This window comes from Leucoraja erinacea, chromosome 3 (assembly GCF_028641065.1).
Source record: "Leucoraja erinacea ecotype New England chromosome 3, Leri_hhj_1, whole genome shotgun sequence".
Taxonomy (NCBI): Eukaryota; Metazoa; Chordata; class Chondrichthyes; order Rajiformes; family Rajidae; genus Leucoraja; species Leucoraja erinaceus.
Window position 1 is genome coordinate 2692106 of NC_073379.1, and position 18566 is coordinate 2710671.

General features: G+C 44.1%; 1 protein-coding gene across 1 annotated transcript; it reads left to right on the forward strand.

Annotated features, from left to right (window-relative positions):
* Nucleotides 1-4387: 4387 nt before the first annotated feature.
* Nucleotides 4388-17894, forward strand: LOC129694689 (proteinase-activated receptor 2-like). Its single transcript, XM_055631427.1, has 2 exons — nucleotides 4388-4669; nucleotides 15867-17894. The coding sequence occupies exons 1-2, from the start codon at nucleotides 4618-4620 to the stop codon at nucleotides 16934-16936; spliced, it is 1122 nt and encodes a 373-aa protein (XP_055487402.1). The 5' UTR covers nucleotides 4388-4617; the 3' UTR covers nucleotides 16937-17894.
* The last annotated feature ends 672 nt before the right edge of the window (nucleotides 17895-18566 follow it).

Below are 18566 nucleotides of genomic sequence, written 5' to 3' on the forward strand. Positions count from 1 at the left end.
TGACCCCGACCACGGGTGAACAAAGGAGGAAGACTGGCTGAAATTTGTTGCCTTCCACCAGTGAAGAATGCTGTGTTAAATTTTTATTGTGTGTTCTTTTTAAGTGTATCGCTGCTGGCAAATTCATTTCACTGCATGTGACGTGCATCTGACGAATAAAATTGACTTTGACTTTGATTAACAAGGGGATACGGTTATAATGCCTTATTTATAATGGTTATAATGGTCATTTATAATTGAGGTGTATAAAACCTTCTTCTCTCGGAGGGTAGGGAATATTTGGACTTCGCTTTCCTCGCTGATCGGATAATAAGGTTTTTTTTAAGGCAGACATAGATAAATTTTGTGAGATCAAGGAATCAAGGGTTATGGGGAAGTGGCACAGAAGACTTAAGGCATAAACATAGAATATCCTTTCTACACATTTTATCTGCAGTTCCTGTGTCTTCTCCAACACTTTGTGTTCTGCTCCAAATTCCAGAGAGTGCTGGGTCTCCCCCGGCACTGTGTTTTGTTCCCGACTCCAACGTGTAATTCGTAGAGTCGTATAGTGTGGAAATAAGCACTTCAGCCCAACTTGCTCACACATCCCATCAACACGAGTCTCACCTACCATATCCCTCTAAACCTGTTTCACTTAGACCCAGAGAAGGTCCAGAGGAGGTTTACGAGAATGATCCCAGGAATGATTGGGTTAATGTATGATGAGCATTTGACGGCACTGGGACTGTACTCGCTGAAGTTTAGAAGGACGAGGGGAGGAATCTCATTGAAATTTCGCGAATAGTGAAAGGTCTGGATAGAATAATAATAATAATAATAATAATAATAATGGATGGGATTTATTTAGCGCCTTTCTAGATACTCAAGGCTCTTTACATCGCATTATTCATTCACCCTTCAGTCACACTTGGTGGTGGTGAGCTACTTCTGTAGCCACAGCTGCCCTGGGGCAGACTGACGGAAGCGTGGCTGCTAATCTGCGCCTACGGCCCCTCCGACCACCACCAATCACTCACACACATTCACACGCAGGCAAAGATGGGTGAAGTGTCTTGCCCAAGGACACAACGACAGTATGCACTCCAAGCGGGATTCGAACCGGCTACCTTCCGGTCACCAGCTGAACAGCCAGGACCAGAGGCCATAGCCTTAGAATAAAAGGATGTGGATTTAGAAAGATGAGGAAGAATTTCTTAGTCAGAGCATGGCAAATCTGTGGAATTCATTGCCACAGACGACTGTAGAGGCTAATCAATGGATATTTTCCAGGTAGAAATTGACAGATTGACTAGTAGGGCATGAGAATGGGGTTGAGAAGGAAAAATAGATCAGTCATGATTGCATGGTGGAGTGGACTTGATGGGCCAAATGGCAAAATTCTGTTCCTAGAACTTATGAACCTGTCCAATCCATGTAGCTGTCTAAATGTATCTTAATTCGCAACTCTTCAACCCAGATTCACACCTTCTGCTTTTATCTCTGGCCTTTGGTTCCCACCATCTGCCTATCAAACCCCCCCTCGCCTGCATCAATTTATTAGATGTCATGCTTTGTCCTGCCCAAAGATCTTTGGTCCAGCCTCTCACTTATTCTGGTTTTCTTCTCCACCCTACGATCATTCTTAAGAAGGGTTCTTCCGCTGCTGGTCATCGGGGTGGTGAGCTACTTCTGTAGGGGGGGCAGACTGACGGGGGGTGGCTGCTAATCTGGCCTACGGCCCCTCCGACCACCACCAACCACTCACACACATTCACACGCAGGGGGGGGGGGGACACAACGGGGGGGGGGAGGCTACCTTCCGGGGGAACACGGACCAGAGGCCATTGCCTTAGAATAAAAGGATATGGTGGAGACGCCCCACAAAATAAGGGAAGGTATCTCACGCCAAGGGGGCCACATGAGTGGAACGGGTAGGGGACAGATTTGTGAAATTTGAAAAATGTATAGACTGTATTGAACAATTTGTATAGACTGTAAACGCCTTTCTCACCAGGGACTAACTGTACAGAACGTTTTTCCTTCTATTATTTATTATGTAAAATAATATGTGTGTTATGATTGTGTTTATAATTTGTTTGGATGTTTTGTTGTTCCGCGAGCATTGCCACTTTCATTTCACTGCACATCTCGTATGTGTATGTGACAAATAAACTTGACTTGACTTGACTTGAAAATGTCAGATGAATTTTTCGCACGGTTCACGTATTGTATATATTTATTGGTTGAATACAGTCTATTTTGGAAAAAAAAAAAAATTCTTAAGAAGGGTCCAGACCCAAAAGACGACCTATCCATGTTATACAGAGTCAGCCATGAGCGTGAAAACAGGCCCTTTGGTTCAACATGACCACACCAACCAAAATGACCCATCTACACTAGTCCTACCTGCCTGCATTTGGTTCCTATCTGTCTAAATCCCTCTTATCCATGTACCTGTCCAAATGTAATTTCAATGTTGCCATAGTACCATAGTGTAGGACAGGTTTGGAGAGATATAGACCAAATGGTGGCACGTGGGACTAGTGTCGCTGGGACATGTTAGCCCAAGTTGGGGCAAAGTGCCAGTTTCCACACTGTATCACTGTGTGATTCTATGAGCACCTGCCTCAACACCTCCTCTCGTTGCTTCTTCCATTTTCCCACCATCTTTAGTGTAAAAAATTCACTCCTCAGATTTCTATTAAATCTTTCCCCCCTCACTTTAAACCTTTGTCCTCTGGTCCTCGATTCCCCTATGCTGGGCAAGAGACTCCGTGTCCACTCGATCTATTCCTCTCATGATTTTGTACACCTCTATAAGATCACCTTTCATCCTCCTGCTCTCCAGGGAATAGAGTCCTAGCCTGCTCAACCTCTCCCTATAGCTCAAGAGTGTTCTATTGTCATATGTTCCAGATAGAACAATCATATTCTTGCTTGCAGAAGCGCAACAGAATATGTAAATTAATACACTGTAAACATTATAATGAGAACAAAAGTTCAGTGTGTGTATATATACACATACACGCACACACATACTGGTCACTCCCTCTTCTGCCCTCTCCTGTCCGGCAAAAGGTATAGAAGTGTGAAAACATACACCACCAGATTCAGGGGCAGTTTCTTCCCAGCTGTTATCAGGCAACTGAATCATCCTAACACAAGTAGAGAGCAGTCCTGAACTACTATCTACCTCTTGATGTCCCTCAGACAATCCTTGTCAGACAAGACTTTACCGGCTATACCTTGCACTAGACGTTATTCCCACTGTAAATTGGTCGAGTGTAATCACGTGTTGTCTTTCCGCTGACCGGTTAGCACGCAACAAAAAGCTTTGCGCTGTTCCTCAGTACACGTGACAATAAACTAAACTGAACAATATACTAAACTGAACACACAAAGACCCTCTATTCCTGGCAACATCCCTGTAAATCTTCTCTGCACCCTTTCCAACTTGACAACATTCCTTTTGTGATTAAGAGGGAACTGCAGATGCTGGAGAATCGAAGGTTACACAAAAAAGCTGGAGAAACTCAGCGGGTGCAGCAGCATCTATGGAGCGAAGGAAATAGGCAATGTTTCGGGCCGAAGGTCTGAAGAAGGGTTTCGGCCCGAAACGTTGCCTATTTCCTTCGCTCCATAGATACTGCTGCACCCGCTGAGTTTCTCCAGCTTTTTTGTGTAACCTTCCTTTTGTGATTGTTGTACTCTTGTGAGTTTCTTGTGCATTTTCTCCAGTACGTTGTGTGTTTTATTCCAGATTCCAACATCTGTGGTCCTCGGTCTCCTCCATTGTCAGAGTGAGACTAAATGCAAATTGGCGGAACAGCATCTCATATTTAGCTTGGCCAGCTTACAGCCCAGTGGTATGAATATTGATTTCCCTCACTTCAGGTAGCCCCGGCATTCCCTCTCTCTCCATCCCTCCCCCACCCAATTCGCACTAGCTTCTCAGTTTCACCCTCCAAAGCTTACAATTCCTGTTTCCTTTATCATCGTTACTTTTTTTTGCATATCTTTCATCCATTGTTCTTTATCTCTCCACATCACCGTCTATGTCTCTCGTCTCTCTCATCCCTAACCGGTCTGAAGCAAAGATCTTAGAGCTCTAGGATCTTTGGTCTGAAGAAGGGTCTCGACACGAAACGTCACCCATTCCTTCTCCCCCGGAGATGCTGCCTGTCCCGCTGAGTTACTCCAGCATTTAGTGTCTGCCTGCGGCTTGTTGTTGTTGTCTCCTCCAACACTGTGTGCGCTTTGCTCATCCTGTGTGTGTGTGTGCGTATAAACTTTTGTTAACTCCTGCGGCAACGGCACGCCGGTGACTCACACCACTGAAACCACCCGGCGCCGGGTATCGGTGAGCGTTTGTTGGGGGGAAACCCTGCCTCTTGAGGCAGACCAGGTCTCCGGACCCACCCCCAGCGCAAGGCCGGCTCGTCCACGCCCCATACACCTGCTAATCCAGTGAGTATCGAGGTAACAGCAGTCCCGCCCCTCCCGGGACACCTTATATATCTGTGGCTCGCCAGGCACGGCGCTGGAGCAAAGTTGGCTCGGTTACTCTGTGTTACGCGGAAGTCTTGCTTGGGAATTAATTGCAGCGAAACTCCAGAAGGGAAGCAGTTCAGAAGAATGCTCCTGTTAATGCTGCTGGCGTCTGTCGTCCCTGTTTGCTATGGAGGCAGTAAGTCCGGGGTTGGGGGTGGGGGCAGAGGGTGAGAGTGAGGGCTGGTTGGTGGTGAGGAGGGAGCAGGGCCAAGTTGGGAGAAGGGAGCGGGTGAGGTGAGAGTGGGAGCAGGGGCTGAGCGAGGAAGTGCGAGGTTTGAGAGTTGGGGGATGAGAGTGGGGTCAGGTTGGGGAGAGGGTGGGTGAGGGGAAGGGTGGGTGAGGGGAAGGCGAGGGGTACATGGTGTGTGAGGGGAGAGAGTGGGGTACATGGTGTGTGAGGAGGAGTGGTGGCGGGAGGCAGGGTGTGTGAGGGGAAGGGGAGACGTTGGGAGTAGAGGCAGTGTCTAAGAGGGGAGGGGTGAGTGGGGACAGAGTGGTGCTGGAAGGGGTGAGGTTGGATTGGGGAAGGTGGGAGTGAAGGCACGAGAGGAGATGAGGTGGGAGTGCAGATAGGTTGGGGGAGGTGAGATGGTAGTGAGGGCAGGGTGGGAGAAGCGAGGGAGGGGAAGGTTGGGATGAGGTCAGGGCTGGGAAGAGGACGAGAGTTCGTTAGAGGAAGGGATAGGGATTGTGGTTGGAAAACCTTAAGATCGAAGCCACGACTAATTGGGAGGCCACTCGTGTTCTTCGAGGTGAAGGTGGCGCACGCAAGAACATAAACATACATTTTCGTTAGGTCAAAAATCATTTGCATTTGGATCACCATTCAGTCCAGAGTACGACATGTAATATGAGCCACTTTTTAGCACACGAACGTTGGGACTTTGGTCGCATTTGGTGATCAGTGTCTAGGCTCTGCAGATGCTGGTTTAAACCCTAGTATATTTGGTTTACACTGAAGATGGACAATAAAACTAGTAACACGAGTGTGTAGGATGCCGTGTTGACAGACGACCACGCCTTTTTGCAGTGGCGGTGTGTGGGTGGAGGGTGAAACTAAATGTCGCTTTTTCTTTAGGAAACCTATTTACTGATGGCTTATTACCCGATTTCTTTCAAGAAAAAACACGTTTTTAATTTTTTTTTTAACTGAAGACAAAAGCAATCACTAACACAGGAAGCGAATTACCGATTTCGAAGGTTTAATTTCATGGCTGATGATAATGTAAAGCTTTGTTAATGATTGGAAGGCAAGCTCATCGTTCTGTGATTTGTAATATTATTGTTTAGGCTGTATATGTTGGAAGATTGGTATCTGCCTGTACTCGATAGCGTCTGAGAAGGAGATATGAGTGTGAAGGATTTTAGTTTTGGATAGCTGGAACGTGCTGCCTGGGGTGATGGGGGAGGCAGATGCCATTGTGATATTTAAGAGGCGTTCAGATAAGCACTTGGACATGCAGAGACTCGAGGGCTGTGTGGATCAGTCACATGCAGGCGGAGGAGATTCGTTGAAATTAGCATCATGATATGCACTTGTGCTGTTTCATGGTCTATGGAGTATGCTCTTAGAAACATAGAAAATAGATGCAGGAGGAGGCCATTCGGCCCTTCGAGCCAGCACCGCCATTCATTGTGATCATGGCTGATCGTCCCCTATCAATAACCCGTGCCTGCGCGCCCCATATCCCTTGATTCCACTAGCCCCTAGAGCTCTATCTAACTCTCTCTTAAATCCATCCAGTGATTTGGCCTCCACTGCCCTCTGTGGCAGGGATTTCCACAAATTCACAACTCTCTGGGTGAAGACTTTTTTTTTCTCAACTCAGTCTTAAATGACCCCCCCCTTTATTCTAAAACTGTGGCCCTGGTTCTGGACTCACCCAACATGGGAACATTTTTCCTGCATCTAGCTTGTCCAGTCCTGTTATAATGTTTTATGTTTCTATAAGATCCCTACACCTCCTTCTTAAAGCAGGTTTATTTTCATTTTCCTTGTGTTTCAACTGCTTGTATCACGCTATAGTCCTTTCTATTGTTTATTATTTTTCTGTCACTGAATGGGTACATTTTCTGCCAAGCTATGAGACTATTTGGGGGGGGAGGGGATTAATCACTTATAGCACAGAACTAGGCTTGTCAGCCCAACCTGTCTGCACTGACCCTGTTTTATAGCTAGGACCTTGCTAGTCCTGCCTGGCTGGGTTTGGCTTTATCCCTCCATTTCTTACCCACGTGCCTGCCTAAATGTCTTTTGAATATCATTGTTGTACCTGCCTCTCTAGCGTCCTCTGGCAGACCTTCATCAGACTGATGGTGGGGGGAGGGGTAAGAAAGTTGGAAGAAAGGAGGGGCAGAACAAAGCCTGGCAAGTGCAGCATAGGTTCACGAGATTGATCCCTGGGATGGCGGGACTGTCATAAGAGGAAAGATTGAAAAGACTGGGCTTGCATTCACTGGGGTTTCGAAGGATGAGGGGAATCTTATAGAAACATAAAATTATAAAAGGACTGGATAGGCTAGATGCAGGAAAAATGTTCCCAATGTTGGGCGAGTGCAGAACCAGGGGCCACAGTCTTAGAATAAAGGGGAGGTTATTTAAGAGTGAGGTGAGAAAAAACTTTTTCACCCAGAGAGTTGTGAATTTATGGAATTCCCTGCCACAGAGGGCAGTGGAGGCCAAATCACTGGATGGATTTAAGAGAGAGTTAGATAGAGCTCTAGGGGCTAGTGGAGTCCAGGGATATGGGGAGAAGGCAGGCACGGGTTATTGATAGGGGATGATCAGCCATGATCACAATGAATGGCGGTGCTGGCTCGAAGGGCCGAAAGGCCTCCTCCTGCACCTATTTTCTACGTTTCTAACCAGTCAGTGATTAAAATCGAGCCGTTCACAGTGTACACATAGATACATGATAAAAGGAATAACGTGATGACCATTCTCCTTGGTTAATATCCTCAATTTTGTACACTAAAGTTAATATTTTGCTTGTATTAGTCAGAGGGTGGTGAATCTGTGGAATTCATTGACATAGACGGCGGTGGAGGCCAAATCAATGGATATTTTTAAGGCAGAGATTCTTGATCAATGCGGGTGTCAGGGGTTATGGGGAGAAGGCAGCAGAACTCCAAAGACGTGCAGGGTTGTGGGTTAATTGGCTTGATAAATGTAAACATTGTTCCTAGTGGGTGTAGGATGGAGTTAATGTGCGGGGATCGCTGGTCGGCGCGGACCTGTTTCTGCGCTGTATCTCTAAACCAAACTAAAATGAGGTTAGGAGCGAAATATAGATCAGACATGATGGAATGGCGGAGTAGACTTGATGGGCGGAATGGCCTAAATCTGCTCCTTTTACTTATTAATCTGATTGGCCATAACTTTGAAGTTAATATTGAATGTATATCATAGTACCTAGATCAGTGGCTTTCTTAATCTACTGCACTTGGGCAATAAAGATTTGAAGGCCAGTGGTGGCATGACAATCAACATTTATAGGTTAGAAATCATAAAAATGCTTGCCTTAACTCTTAGTTGTTGCATGGTGCAGAAAGGGAAGAAGTGAGTAAAGGAGGAAGAGCATTTAGAAACTTTTCAAAACATTTAGGGCATCTAATGTGTAACTTAAGAGGTAATTTGCACTTTAAACTATTGAATCATTAAACCATGGTGTGAATCTGCATTTGTTAAGGAGTGACAATGGGACTTCTAGAGAGAAGGAATGGATGATGTTTTTGGTTGAGACCCATTTTGTTTAGTTTAGTTTAGAGATACGGTGCAGGAACAGAATCTTTGGCCCGCCACGCCGATCAGCATTCCCCACACGTTAACACTATCCTACCCACTAGGGACAATTCAAATTTAACAAAGCCAATCAACCTTTGTTGAGTGAAACCTACAACCCTGGAGCTCTTCTTCAGACTGAGTCGGGGGGGAGGGAAACAAGAGATCTGTAGATGTGTATTTAAAATTTCAAAATCATTGTTCCAATGTGGTGATATAGAGGGAGATATAGTACAAAGAAATGAAAGGTGCAAAAAAAAGTTACAATGATCTAGGAAAAGGTCCATTGTTAGCTGTTGGTTCGGTGAAAAGGAGTTGTACCGACAATGAAACTGACAATGAAACTCGTATGATGACTCGGGTGGGTGATAGTTGCATAAAGATGGGAATGATCACTTGAAGTTGGAGAAATCAAGATCATACTGCTGGGTTGTAAGCTGCCCAAGCAAAATATGAGGTGCCGTTCCTCCAATTTGGGTTTGGGCTCACTCTGACTGCGGGCGGCATGGCATGGTGGCGCAACGGTAGAGTTGCTGCTTTGTATCGTTTACAATGCCGGAGACTTGGGTTCGATCCTGGCTACGGGTGCTGTCTGTATGGAATTTGTTCAGTGACCGCATGGGGTTTCTCCCACCCTCCAAAGACATACAGGTTTGCAGGTTAATTGGCTTGGTATACATGTAAAATTGTCCCTAATGTGTTTAGGGTTGTGTTAGTGTGCGGGAATCGCTGGTCGGTGCTGATTTGGTGGCCCAACAGGCCTGTTTTTGCTTTTTATCTCTAAACTAAACAATGGAGGAGGCACTGGACAGAAAGATCGGTATGGGGATGTGAGTGATGGTGGGTTGAGCACAGAAACGTTCAGATAACCTTGTATTTGGTGCATTTTTTGCTGCTTGGAGCAAAACGCGCCTCTTCTCGGTTCTCTTCAACGTTGAGAGTATTGCTGCAACATGTAGATAGAGTTGAAAAGCCTTGTTTTACAAAATTGAGAATATTCTTGTGAAACCTGAATTCCAAGATCTCTAGTCCCAGCCTGTATATTTTTGGTACAACATTTTTTTAAAGCACAAAACACAAGCGAGATCCTCCGATACTCCTAGAGGGGAAAAATAGGGCGGGGAATTAACAGTGGCTTGTAACAACGTCTTTTGCATAGGTTGAATACGATGGAGGAAATTTTATTTTAGGATATATACGTCAGCCAGCTAAGCCTGAGCATTAATTACATGGTTGTAATTGAAACTTGTTTTGATGGTGTGAATGATATAACTAGACACTAAAAGGGTGGAGTACAAAAAATGGTAGCTTGTAGTAAAAACCTTTTTCCTGGGGTGGAAATGTCAAAGACTAGATGGCATAACTTTAAGGTCAGATGTCAAATTAAAAAAATATATATTTTTATTAGAAGCAGTGTACAATAATATATCTATCAATAGTATCTATTGGCCCGATACACAAACTGCAGAGGGTCCAGCAGGGAGTTTGTGATATTTTTCAGCTTGGCCAGCACAAGCCTTTCGAGTGTCTTCATGACTACAGAGGTCAGTGCGACAGGCCTGTAGTCATTAAGACCAGTAATCCTTGCCTTTTTGGGTACAGGGATAGTACATGTTTGCAGGGACTGGTTAAAAATGTCTGTATATACCAGTGCCAGCTGTTTGGCACAGAGCTTAAGAGTAGAGAGGGAAACGTTGTCAGGTCTTGGAGATTTCCGACTTTTTTGTCCTCTGAAAAGCCTTTCCACTTCTATTTTTATTGTTGATGGGATTAGACATAAATTCACATCTGAATTTTATTTAAATTTAATGGAGATTTCTTGATGTAATTAATGCTGCAGGTAAGGTCGAATCTGTAGATGTGCATTTAAAATTTCAAAATTGTACTATCTTTGTTCCAATGGTACAAAGATAGTGTAAAGAAGTTAAGTCTGACGCACTGTAACTTTACTGAGCATTTAATAAAGGCACATGTGAAGCACGTCCCAGTACTGACTGCATCTAGTCTTCAGGCGTATTGGAACCAAGGGAGGAGCAAGGGGAGGATATCACAGTTATACTGAGGCGTGGTTAGTGGTATTGAGGTAGCTACATTATAGGTTGCATGCATAAACCATCTACAGATAGTATGACAAATTAAACCACTTGGATTGGAGCTGACATATGTGCATGGGTTGACATTTTTTTTTGTAGATGGATTTGTGGTTTATATTAACAATTTGGAAGAGACTGCATGATTGGTAAGTTTGCAGATGCAGTAAGATAATGGACGGCACCATGGCTCAGCGGTAGAGTTGCTGCCTTACAGCGCCAGAGACCCAGGTACAATCCTGGCTGCGGGTGCTGTCTGTACGGAGTTTGTATGTTCTTCCCGTGACCTGCGTCGGTTTTCTCCGAGAACTTCGGTTTCATCCCACACTACAAAGACATCCAGGTTTGTAGGTTAATTGGCTTGGTAAATGTAAAAATTGTCCCGTGTGTAGGATAGTGTCAATGTGCTGGGATCGCTGGTCGGTGCAGACCCGGTGGGCTTCACTGATCTCTAAACTAAGCTAAAAGCTAACTTAAAGTGTGTTGGCTTGCAGATAATGAAGATAGTTAACAAAAACGATGGCGGGATATTGATCAGTTGAGCAAGTGGGCTGAAGAATGGTTGATGGCCCTTAATATAGATAAGTGTGTGATGTTGCATGTTTTGAAGTCAAATCGGAGCAGAACCTTTGCAGTGAATGGTGGTTCTCTGGGGAGTGCTGTAGAGGGGTAGGAATATAGCTCCTTATGGATAGGTTGGTCAAAAGGCTCTTGGCACGTTGGCCTTCATCAGTCAGGGTACTGAGTGCAGAAGTTGGGAAGTTCTGCTGAAGGAGGGTCTCGACCCGAAAAGTCACCCGTTCCTTCTCTCCAGAGATGCCGCCTGTCCCGCTGAGTTACTACAGCTTTTTGTGTCCATCTTCGCTTTAAACCAGCATCTGCAGTTCCTTCTTGCGCAAATTATGTTGCAGTTGTACAAGGTGTTGGCGAGGCCACATTTTGAGTATTGTGTTCAATTTTTGTTGCCCTGCTATAGGAAAGATGTTAGACTGGAATGGGAAGAATTTTACAAGGATATTGCCTGGACTTGAGGGTCGGAGCTATAGGGAGAGGTTGGGCAGTCTAGGGCATTATTTCTTGGAGCACAGGAAGATGAGGGGTGATCTTGGAGATGCACAAGATCGAAGGGAATAGACGGGTTGGATGCAGAGAGTCTTTTACCCAGTATAGAGGAATTAAGAAGCAGAGAGGGGGGGGAGGTTTAATGGAACCTGAAGGGCAACGATTCAATGGAGGAGTGGTGGGTAAATGGAACAAGTTGCCAGAGGAGGTAGGTACACAAAAATGCTGGAGAAACTCAGCGGGTGCAGCAGCATCTATGGAGCGAAGGAAATAGGCGACGTTTCGGGCCGAAACCCTTCTTCAGACTGCCAGAGGATGGAGTTTAGTTTGGAGATACAGTGCAGAAACAGGCTCTTCGTCCCACCGGGTCCGCGCCGATCAGTGATCCCCGCACGTTAACCCTATCCTACACTCGGGACAATTTTTACATTTACCAAGCCAATTAACCTACAAACCTGGATGTCTTTGGAGTGTGTGAGGAAACCGAAGATCTCAGAGAAAACCCACACAGATCACGGGGAGAATGTATAAACTCCGTACGGGCAGCACCCGTAGTCAGAATCGAACCCGGGTCTCCGGCGCTGCATTCGCTGTAAGGCAGCAACTCTACCGCTGTGCCACCGTGACCGCACAAAAGTTGCGTCCAAATGTTTTGAAAATATTATTGCACCTGCCGTTAAAAGACATTTGGACAGGTACGTGGATAGCCAAGTTTGAGAGGGATATGGACCAAATGCAGGCAGGTGGTACCTGTGTATATGTGGCACCTGGGTTGACATGGGCAAGTTGGGCTGAAGGGCCAGTCTCTATGCTGCAAGACTCCATAACTCTACCAAAGGGGCTCTGGAGAGGATCAGTAAGGATTGCATTGAATGTAGTGCAGGCATGAGCAGAACAACCTTTATGTGTGCTTCCAGTTTAAACAAAGCCTCGCTTCTCTTTACTGTTCCTTATTCATTGTCCTGCAGTATCAACTAACCTGTTTGCTGATATCTGCAATGTAATTAATAAATGATGGGCTAAGTGCAAGTTGTCATATGCCTCGTGATATGCCTACTTAAGAACAGTATGTATCCTAATGCCTTCTTACTAGATAGAGGGATAATGTCTTGTGTGGCATTGTTTAAAGAGCAGGATATTTGGATGGAATGTGGAATGGATAAGGAGAGAAACTGGCTATATCTGAACCCCTCTGAAGAAGGGTCTCGACCAGAAACGCCACCTATTCCTTTTCTCCAGAGATGCTGTCTGACCTGCTGAGTTACTCCAGCTTCTTGTGTCTATGTTCCTGGTAACATTCAATCAGTTTTGATGCAATCTACTGACACCAGTGCCTTTTTTTTTCAAAAATGTCTCCACTATCTAAATTGTCAGATTGCTCATTCTGTATCCCGTGGCGATTGAACAGAAAGTTATCTTTGGCAAGACTAGACATGAGTGTGCAGCCTTGTCAAAGCATGTTCTGTGGCCACTAATTCAATTGAACCAAACTGTTGAATTGAATCCTATATAGGATGTCAATTATGTTTGTTTATGTTGCTGTAATGCCATTACCCCACCCCTGCCTCTGTCTTACCATCAACCTCATTGAATTGTATAGAAATCTCAGCAAGACTACCAGCATAACCAAGGACGAGTCTGTGGGATTCTCTGCCCCAGAGGGTTATTGTCTATTGTGCATAACTTGGGGAAAGCGGGACAGGCCCTTAATTTTAAATGGGGCCAAGCCCTATATCCACTGCACTCGAGCTGTGTTTATCTGTAATTCAGCAAGACGTGGTTTAATTTTAACCTTTCATCCTTGGTTTTAATTTGGGCTTTGTCTTGTCCCTTCTAGTCATGGCCATAGAGTGATACAGTGTGGAAACGGGTCCTTTGGCCCAACTTGCCCACACCGGCCAACATGTCCCAGCTACACTATTCCCACGCACCCATATTTGGCCCATACCCCTCCAAACCTGTCCTATTCATGTACCTGGAAACTGTTTCTTAAATGTTGGGGTAGTCCCTGCCTCATCTGGCAGCTTGTTCCTACCAGCAAGTTGGGCCGAAGAGCCTGTTTCCACACTGTATCACTCTATGACCCTATCAACTGTACCCTATCTTCAATTGCTACTTGACTTAATAATTCTGCCAATTTGTCTTTCCAAACTCTGGACGACCTGATTTGGTTTAATGCAATTGTGAAATTAGTCTCAATTTTTTTTTAAAGATAAATGCTCATGCTAAGTTTTGAATCCACTGAGCTAGATACCTAGTATGGGAGTGTTGCTGTTCACAGCTGGAATAGGGCAGTGGGAGTCTTTTTACCCACAGTCTGGAAGGAGGATGGATATTGACAAGGGAAGAAATGTGGAAGTTGAAATTGAATGCAAAGGGATAAAATTATTAATCCAGGAAGACCATCATGATGGGTTTTGAAAGTGTCAATTAGGCGAACAACTGTATTAAGTTTTAGGAAGGGTCTTGACCTGAAACATCACAATCTTTCATTCCTTGTTCTTTACCCCTCCACATCACTGTCTATATCTCTCGTTTACCTTATCCCAAATCAGCCTGAAGAAGGGTCTTGACCCGAACGTCACCCATTCCTTCTCTCCGGATATGCTTCCTGTCCCGCTGGGTTACTCCAGCATTTTGAGCATCTTTGGTTTCAACTAGCATCTGCAGTTCCAATAGGTGCATGAGTAGGCCTTTCGGCCTTTCAAGCCATCACCGCCATTCAATGTGATCATCGCTGATCATCAACAATCAGTACCCCATTCCTGCCATCTCCCCATATCCCTTGACTCCACTATCTTCGAACCCTATCTAGCTCTCTCTTGAAAGTATCCAGAGAACTGGCCTCCACCGCCCTCTGAGGCAGAGAATTCCACAGACTCACAACACTCTGTGTGGAAAAAGTGTTGCCTCATCTCTGTTCTAAATGGCTTACCCCTTATTCTTAAACTGTGGCCCCTGGTTCTGGACTTCTCCAACATCGTGTCCTTCCTACTCAACTGTATTATACACATCCTTTAAAGAAAATACATCTTAAGTAACGTGAGTAATGAAAAACAGTGACACTTTAAAAAGCTTGTTAGGTTCTGAATAGTGTACTGTAAAGACATTTGAGCAAATGTATGAACCCGTAAGGGCCTGTCCCACTTGGCCGTCATTTGCACGTCACTGCCTATGTCATCGCGCGCCATGCGTGCATCACGTGCGTGTCGTGACGCGTAAATGATGTCGCATAAATTACGCACAAATGACGGCCAAGTGGGACAGGCCCTTTCTTTAATAGATAGACTGGACCTTTATCAAGATGTTGTTAAGGAATGAAGGGTTTAAGTTTGGAAAAGTTATTGAAAATTACAAACAAAATTGACAAGAGTGATGCTGTTTCTCTGGCAAAAGTAAAGAGACACTTAAAGTTTACAAAGTCTGGAATGGAAATAGTTTTCACAAAAGTTGGAATCGGAAGCATCCTGGCTGACAAAATGGAGGGATGTGGATGTTGTTGCAAACTTTCAAAGCCTGTTCAATATTCCAAGTATTTCTAGAAAGCCACAATACAAGACGCATTGTACCGTTGAGTCTTGGAAAGGGCAGGCTAGCTTAGTTTCTGCTCTGAGACTCTGGAAGTTTCTCGCCTTTGTTCCTATCTGATTAGCTGAGATGACTCGTCTCTGAGTTATGATGGTATTTCTGTGATGCTCCAGTATTTGTTTCGGCAGACAACGCAAAACAATTATAGGGTGACGACAAAACTAGAGTGACTCAGTGTCAGGCAACACCTCTGGAGAAAAGGAATAGGTGACGTTTTGAGCCGAGACTGTTCTTCAGACTAGAGTCGGGGGAGAGGGAAACGAGAGATAGACAGTGATATAGAACAAATGAATGAAAGATATGTGAAAAATAGGGTGCGGCAGAGAGAGAATGTTGCACAATGCTCCTCTTAGAGAACTTTATGAAAGATATATATGGCAACTTTGACAGATTTGTTCTATATCTCTGTCACTCTCTATCTCTTGTTTCCCTTTCCCCATTCCTTTTCGTCCTTTCTTTCTCTCCAGCGATGCTGCCTGTCCCGCTGAGTTACTCCAGCTTTTTGTGTATCTTTGGTTTAAACCAGCATCTGCAGTTCCTGCTTACACATACAAAGTACCCATGGTCGCTCCTCCTTGTTCTCCTCCCTCCGACCAGTTTAGACCAGCATCTGCAGTTCCTTCCTACACATTGTCTTTCATCACTGTTTGTTTCATGTCCCAGGGCTCCCTGATTCCTTTGTTACAAAATGTTGAAGGCCTTTGTTGCTGAAAAAAATGTAAACATCGTAACATTAACTGCATTAAATGGGAATTTCAAACGGAAATATGACTTGACTATTATAGTTAATGATACTTTTTTTTTAATTGCAGAAGCTCGATCCTTTATTGGTGAAATAACTAATGGCACTGACTTGATGGTTGATGAGTTTGTGGAATCTGTGCTGACCGGTGGATTGACTACAGTCTTTTTGCCGTTGGTCTACATTGTAGTATTCATCATTGGATTGCCCGCAAATGCCATGGCACTGTGGGTTTTTGGCTATCGAACAAAGAATAAACACCCGGCAGCTATTTACATGGCCAACTTGGCTTTGGCAGATCTCCTGTTCATTGTCTTGTTACCGTTGAAAATTTCATACCACCTGAACGGCAACAATTGGATTTTTGGAGAAGCAATGTGCGAAGTGTTCATTGTATTTTTCTATGGCAACATGTACTGTTCCATTTTGTTCATGACTTGCCTCAGTGTGCAAAGGTACTGGGTTGTTGTGGAACCAATTTCTCAAGCAAGGAGGAAGAACAGCATTGCTTACGGCATCTCCATTTTCATTTGGGTACTGATTGTACTGGGCACAATACCCTTGTACTTGAACATTACGCAAACGGCAAAAATTGTTAACCTTGATATTGTAACCTGTCACGATGTCCTACCTGAAGCAAAGTTGGCCTCTACCATGTTTGACTACTTTTTGTCTTTGGCTATTGGGGTATTTTTATTTCCAGCATTGTTGACCTTGACCTCCTATGTATTGATGATCAAAGCATTGAAAGCTTCTTCTAATGAAGATAGCATTGGGAAAAGTCGCAAGAGGGCGATCCAACTCATTATCACGGTTCTCATGATGTATTTGATTTGCTTCACTCCCAGCAATGTTCTTCTTATTGTCCACTACTATATGATCAAACACTATCAGGCCAGCAATCTTTATGTCGTTTACATTATAAGCCTTTGCCTATCGAGCATAAATAGCTGCATTGATCCCTTTGTCTATTACTTTGTTTCTAAAGACTTCAGAGATCATGTTCGAAACACACTCCGCTGCCGCAGTGTGCGAGCTGTTAGAAGTATCCAGGCCTCAATTGCCTCCAAGAAATTTTCCAAACGATCATCTTCCTATACCTCTGCCAGTAAAGTTACTACCACGACAAGCAACTGTTGATCATTTGTGTGGATACATAACTTGGATTCCATGGCACATGGTGAACTTTTAACACAAAAAGATAGAGGATGGGTGCTTGAACACCTGGGATAGGAAATCAACTGAGTATTAATCCAATTTGGAAATAATTATCTGCAATAGTTTCAGAAGTTTCATTCAAACAATGGTCAATGACATTGCATGATATATGTAGGAAGGAATTGCAGGTGCTGGGGTTTAAATCGAAGAGGGAAACAAAAAGCTGGAGTAACTCAGCGGGGGCAGGCAGCATCTCTGGGGAGAAGGAATGGGTGACGTTTTGGGTCGAGACCCTTCTTCTGAACGTCACCTATTCCTCTCCAGAGATGCTGTCTGTCCTGCTGAGTTGCTCCAACTTTTTGTGTCTTATCATTGCATGAAATAACTCGCATAATTCAGAGTCAACCTTCTGAACAAATTCAAATTTTGTCCTAATATAATTTCAATGCAAGTGATAAGTCCAGTAAGATGTACTGACTTTGTACATATAACATTGTCCATATACCACACGATTGTGACATTTGTGACGATTTTGAATTGTATCAATCCTGCATGTGTCCTTTGTTTTTATTTCAATATATGTATAGGGTGTATATATTTTAAAAATGGTCTGATATATTTAAATATTAAGAACAGTCCTGAATTTTTTTTAAATATTTAATGTTCGACTGGAACATGGAAATGTGTCGTTCTTGCTATTATTTTCAAGCTTGTATATAAACTAACAAAAGCTTTTTATATCATTTTTATAAGTCTGAATTTTTTAAATATGAACATTGAATTAATCTGTCATATATTCTACCAGAAGAAAAGTCGCTGTGAAAATATAGTAAACAAGTGAATTATTTGAAAGTGGTCTGAAGAATATTAAGTAAACTCAAAATGTTCTGATCTTGCCGTGAAGCATTAGCATTGATTGAATAAATATTTTAGAAAGTCATTGTGTTTCGTATGTTTTACATAAGACACCTTGCTGCCTTAGCCGGGATATTTGCCTTGATAAGTTCATTAGTTGGAGCTGAATTAGGCCATTTGGCCCATCAAGTCTACTCCACCATTCAATCATGGCTGATCTATCTTTCTCTCTTAACCCCATTCTCCTGCTGCCATCCATAACCCCCGACACCCTGTACTAATCAAGAATTTCTCTATCTTTGGTGTAACATTATCCATTGACTTGGTCTCCGCGGCCTTCTGTGGCTATGAATTCCACGGGCTCACCACCATTTCGAGAGTCTCAAAATTAAGATGATTAAGTAAATGGGGTGGAGGTCAGAATCGTTGCCCCTGGGTGGAAATATCCAACACTCAATGGCATAGCTACTGAATAAGGTGATGGGGTGGAAGGTTTAATGGAAATGTGTTGGGGCCAGTCTTATTATTTATTTATTTTTGCTTGTCATGAAGGCCTGGAACTCATTGCCAGGTGTGTTTAGGTGGAGGCCGATATGATACTGGCATTTACAGTAACAGGCTTTAAGATAGGCACATGGATGTGCAGGGAAGGATATAGACCCGGGCTGCGGAGTTGAACCGGCCCGTTCGCGGAGCTCGGATTCAGCCGCGGGACTGAGATTACTTACCATCACCCGGCGGGCTCACAACATCTGAA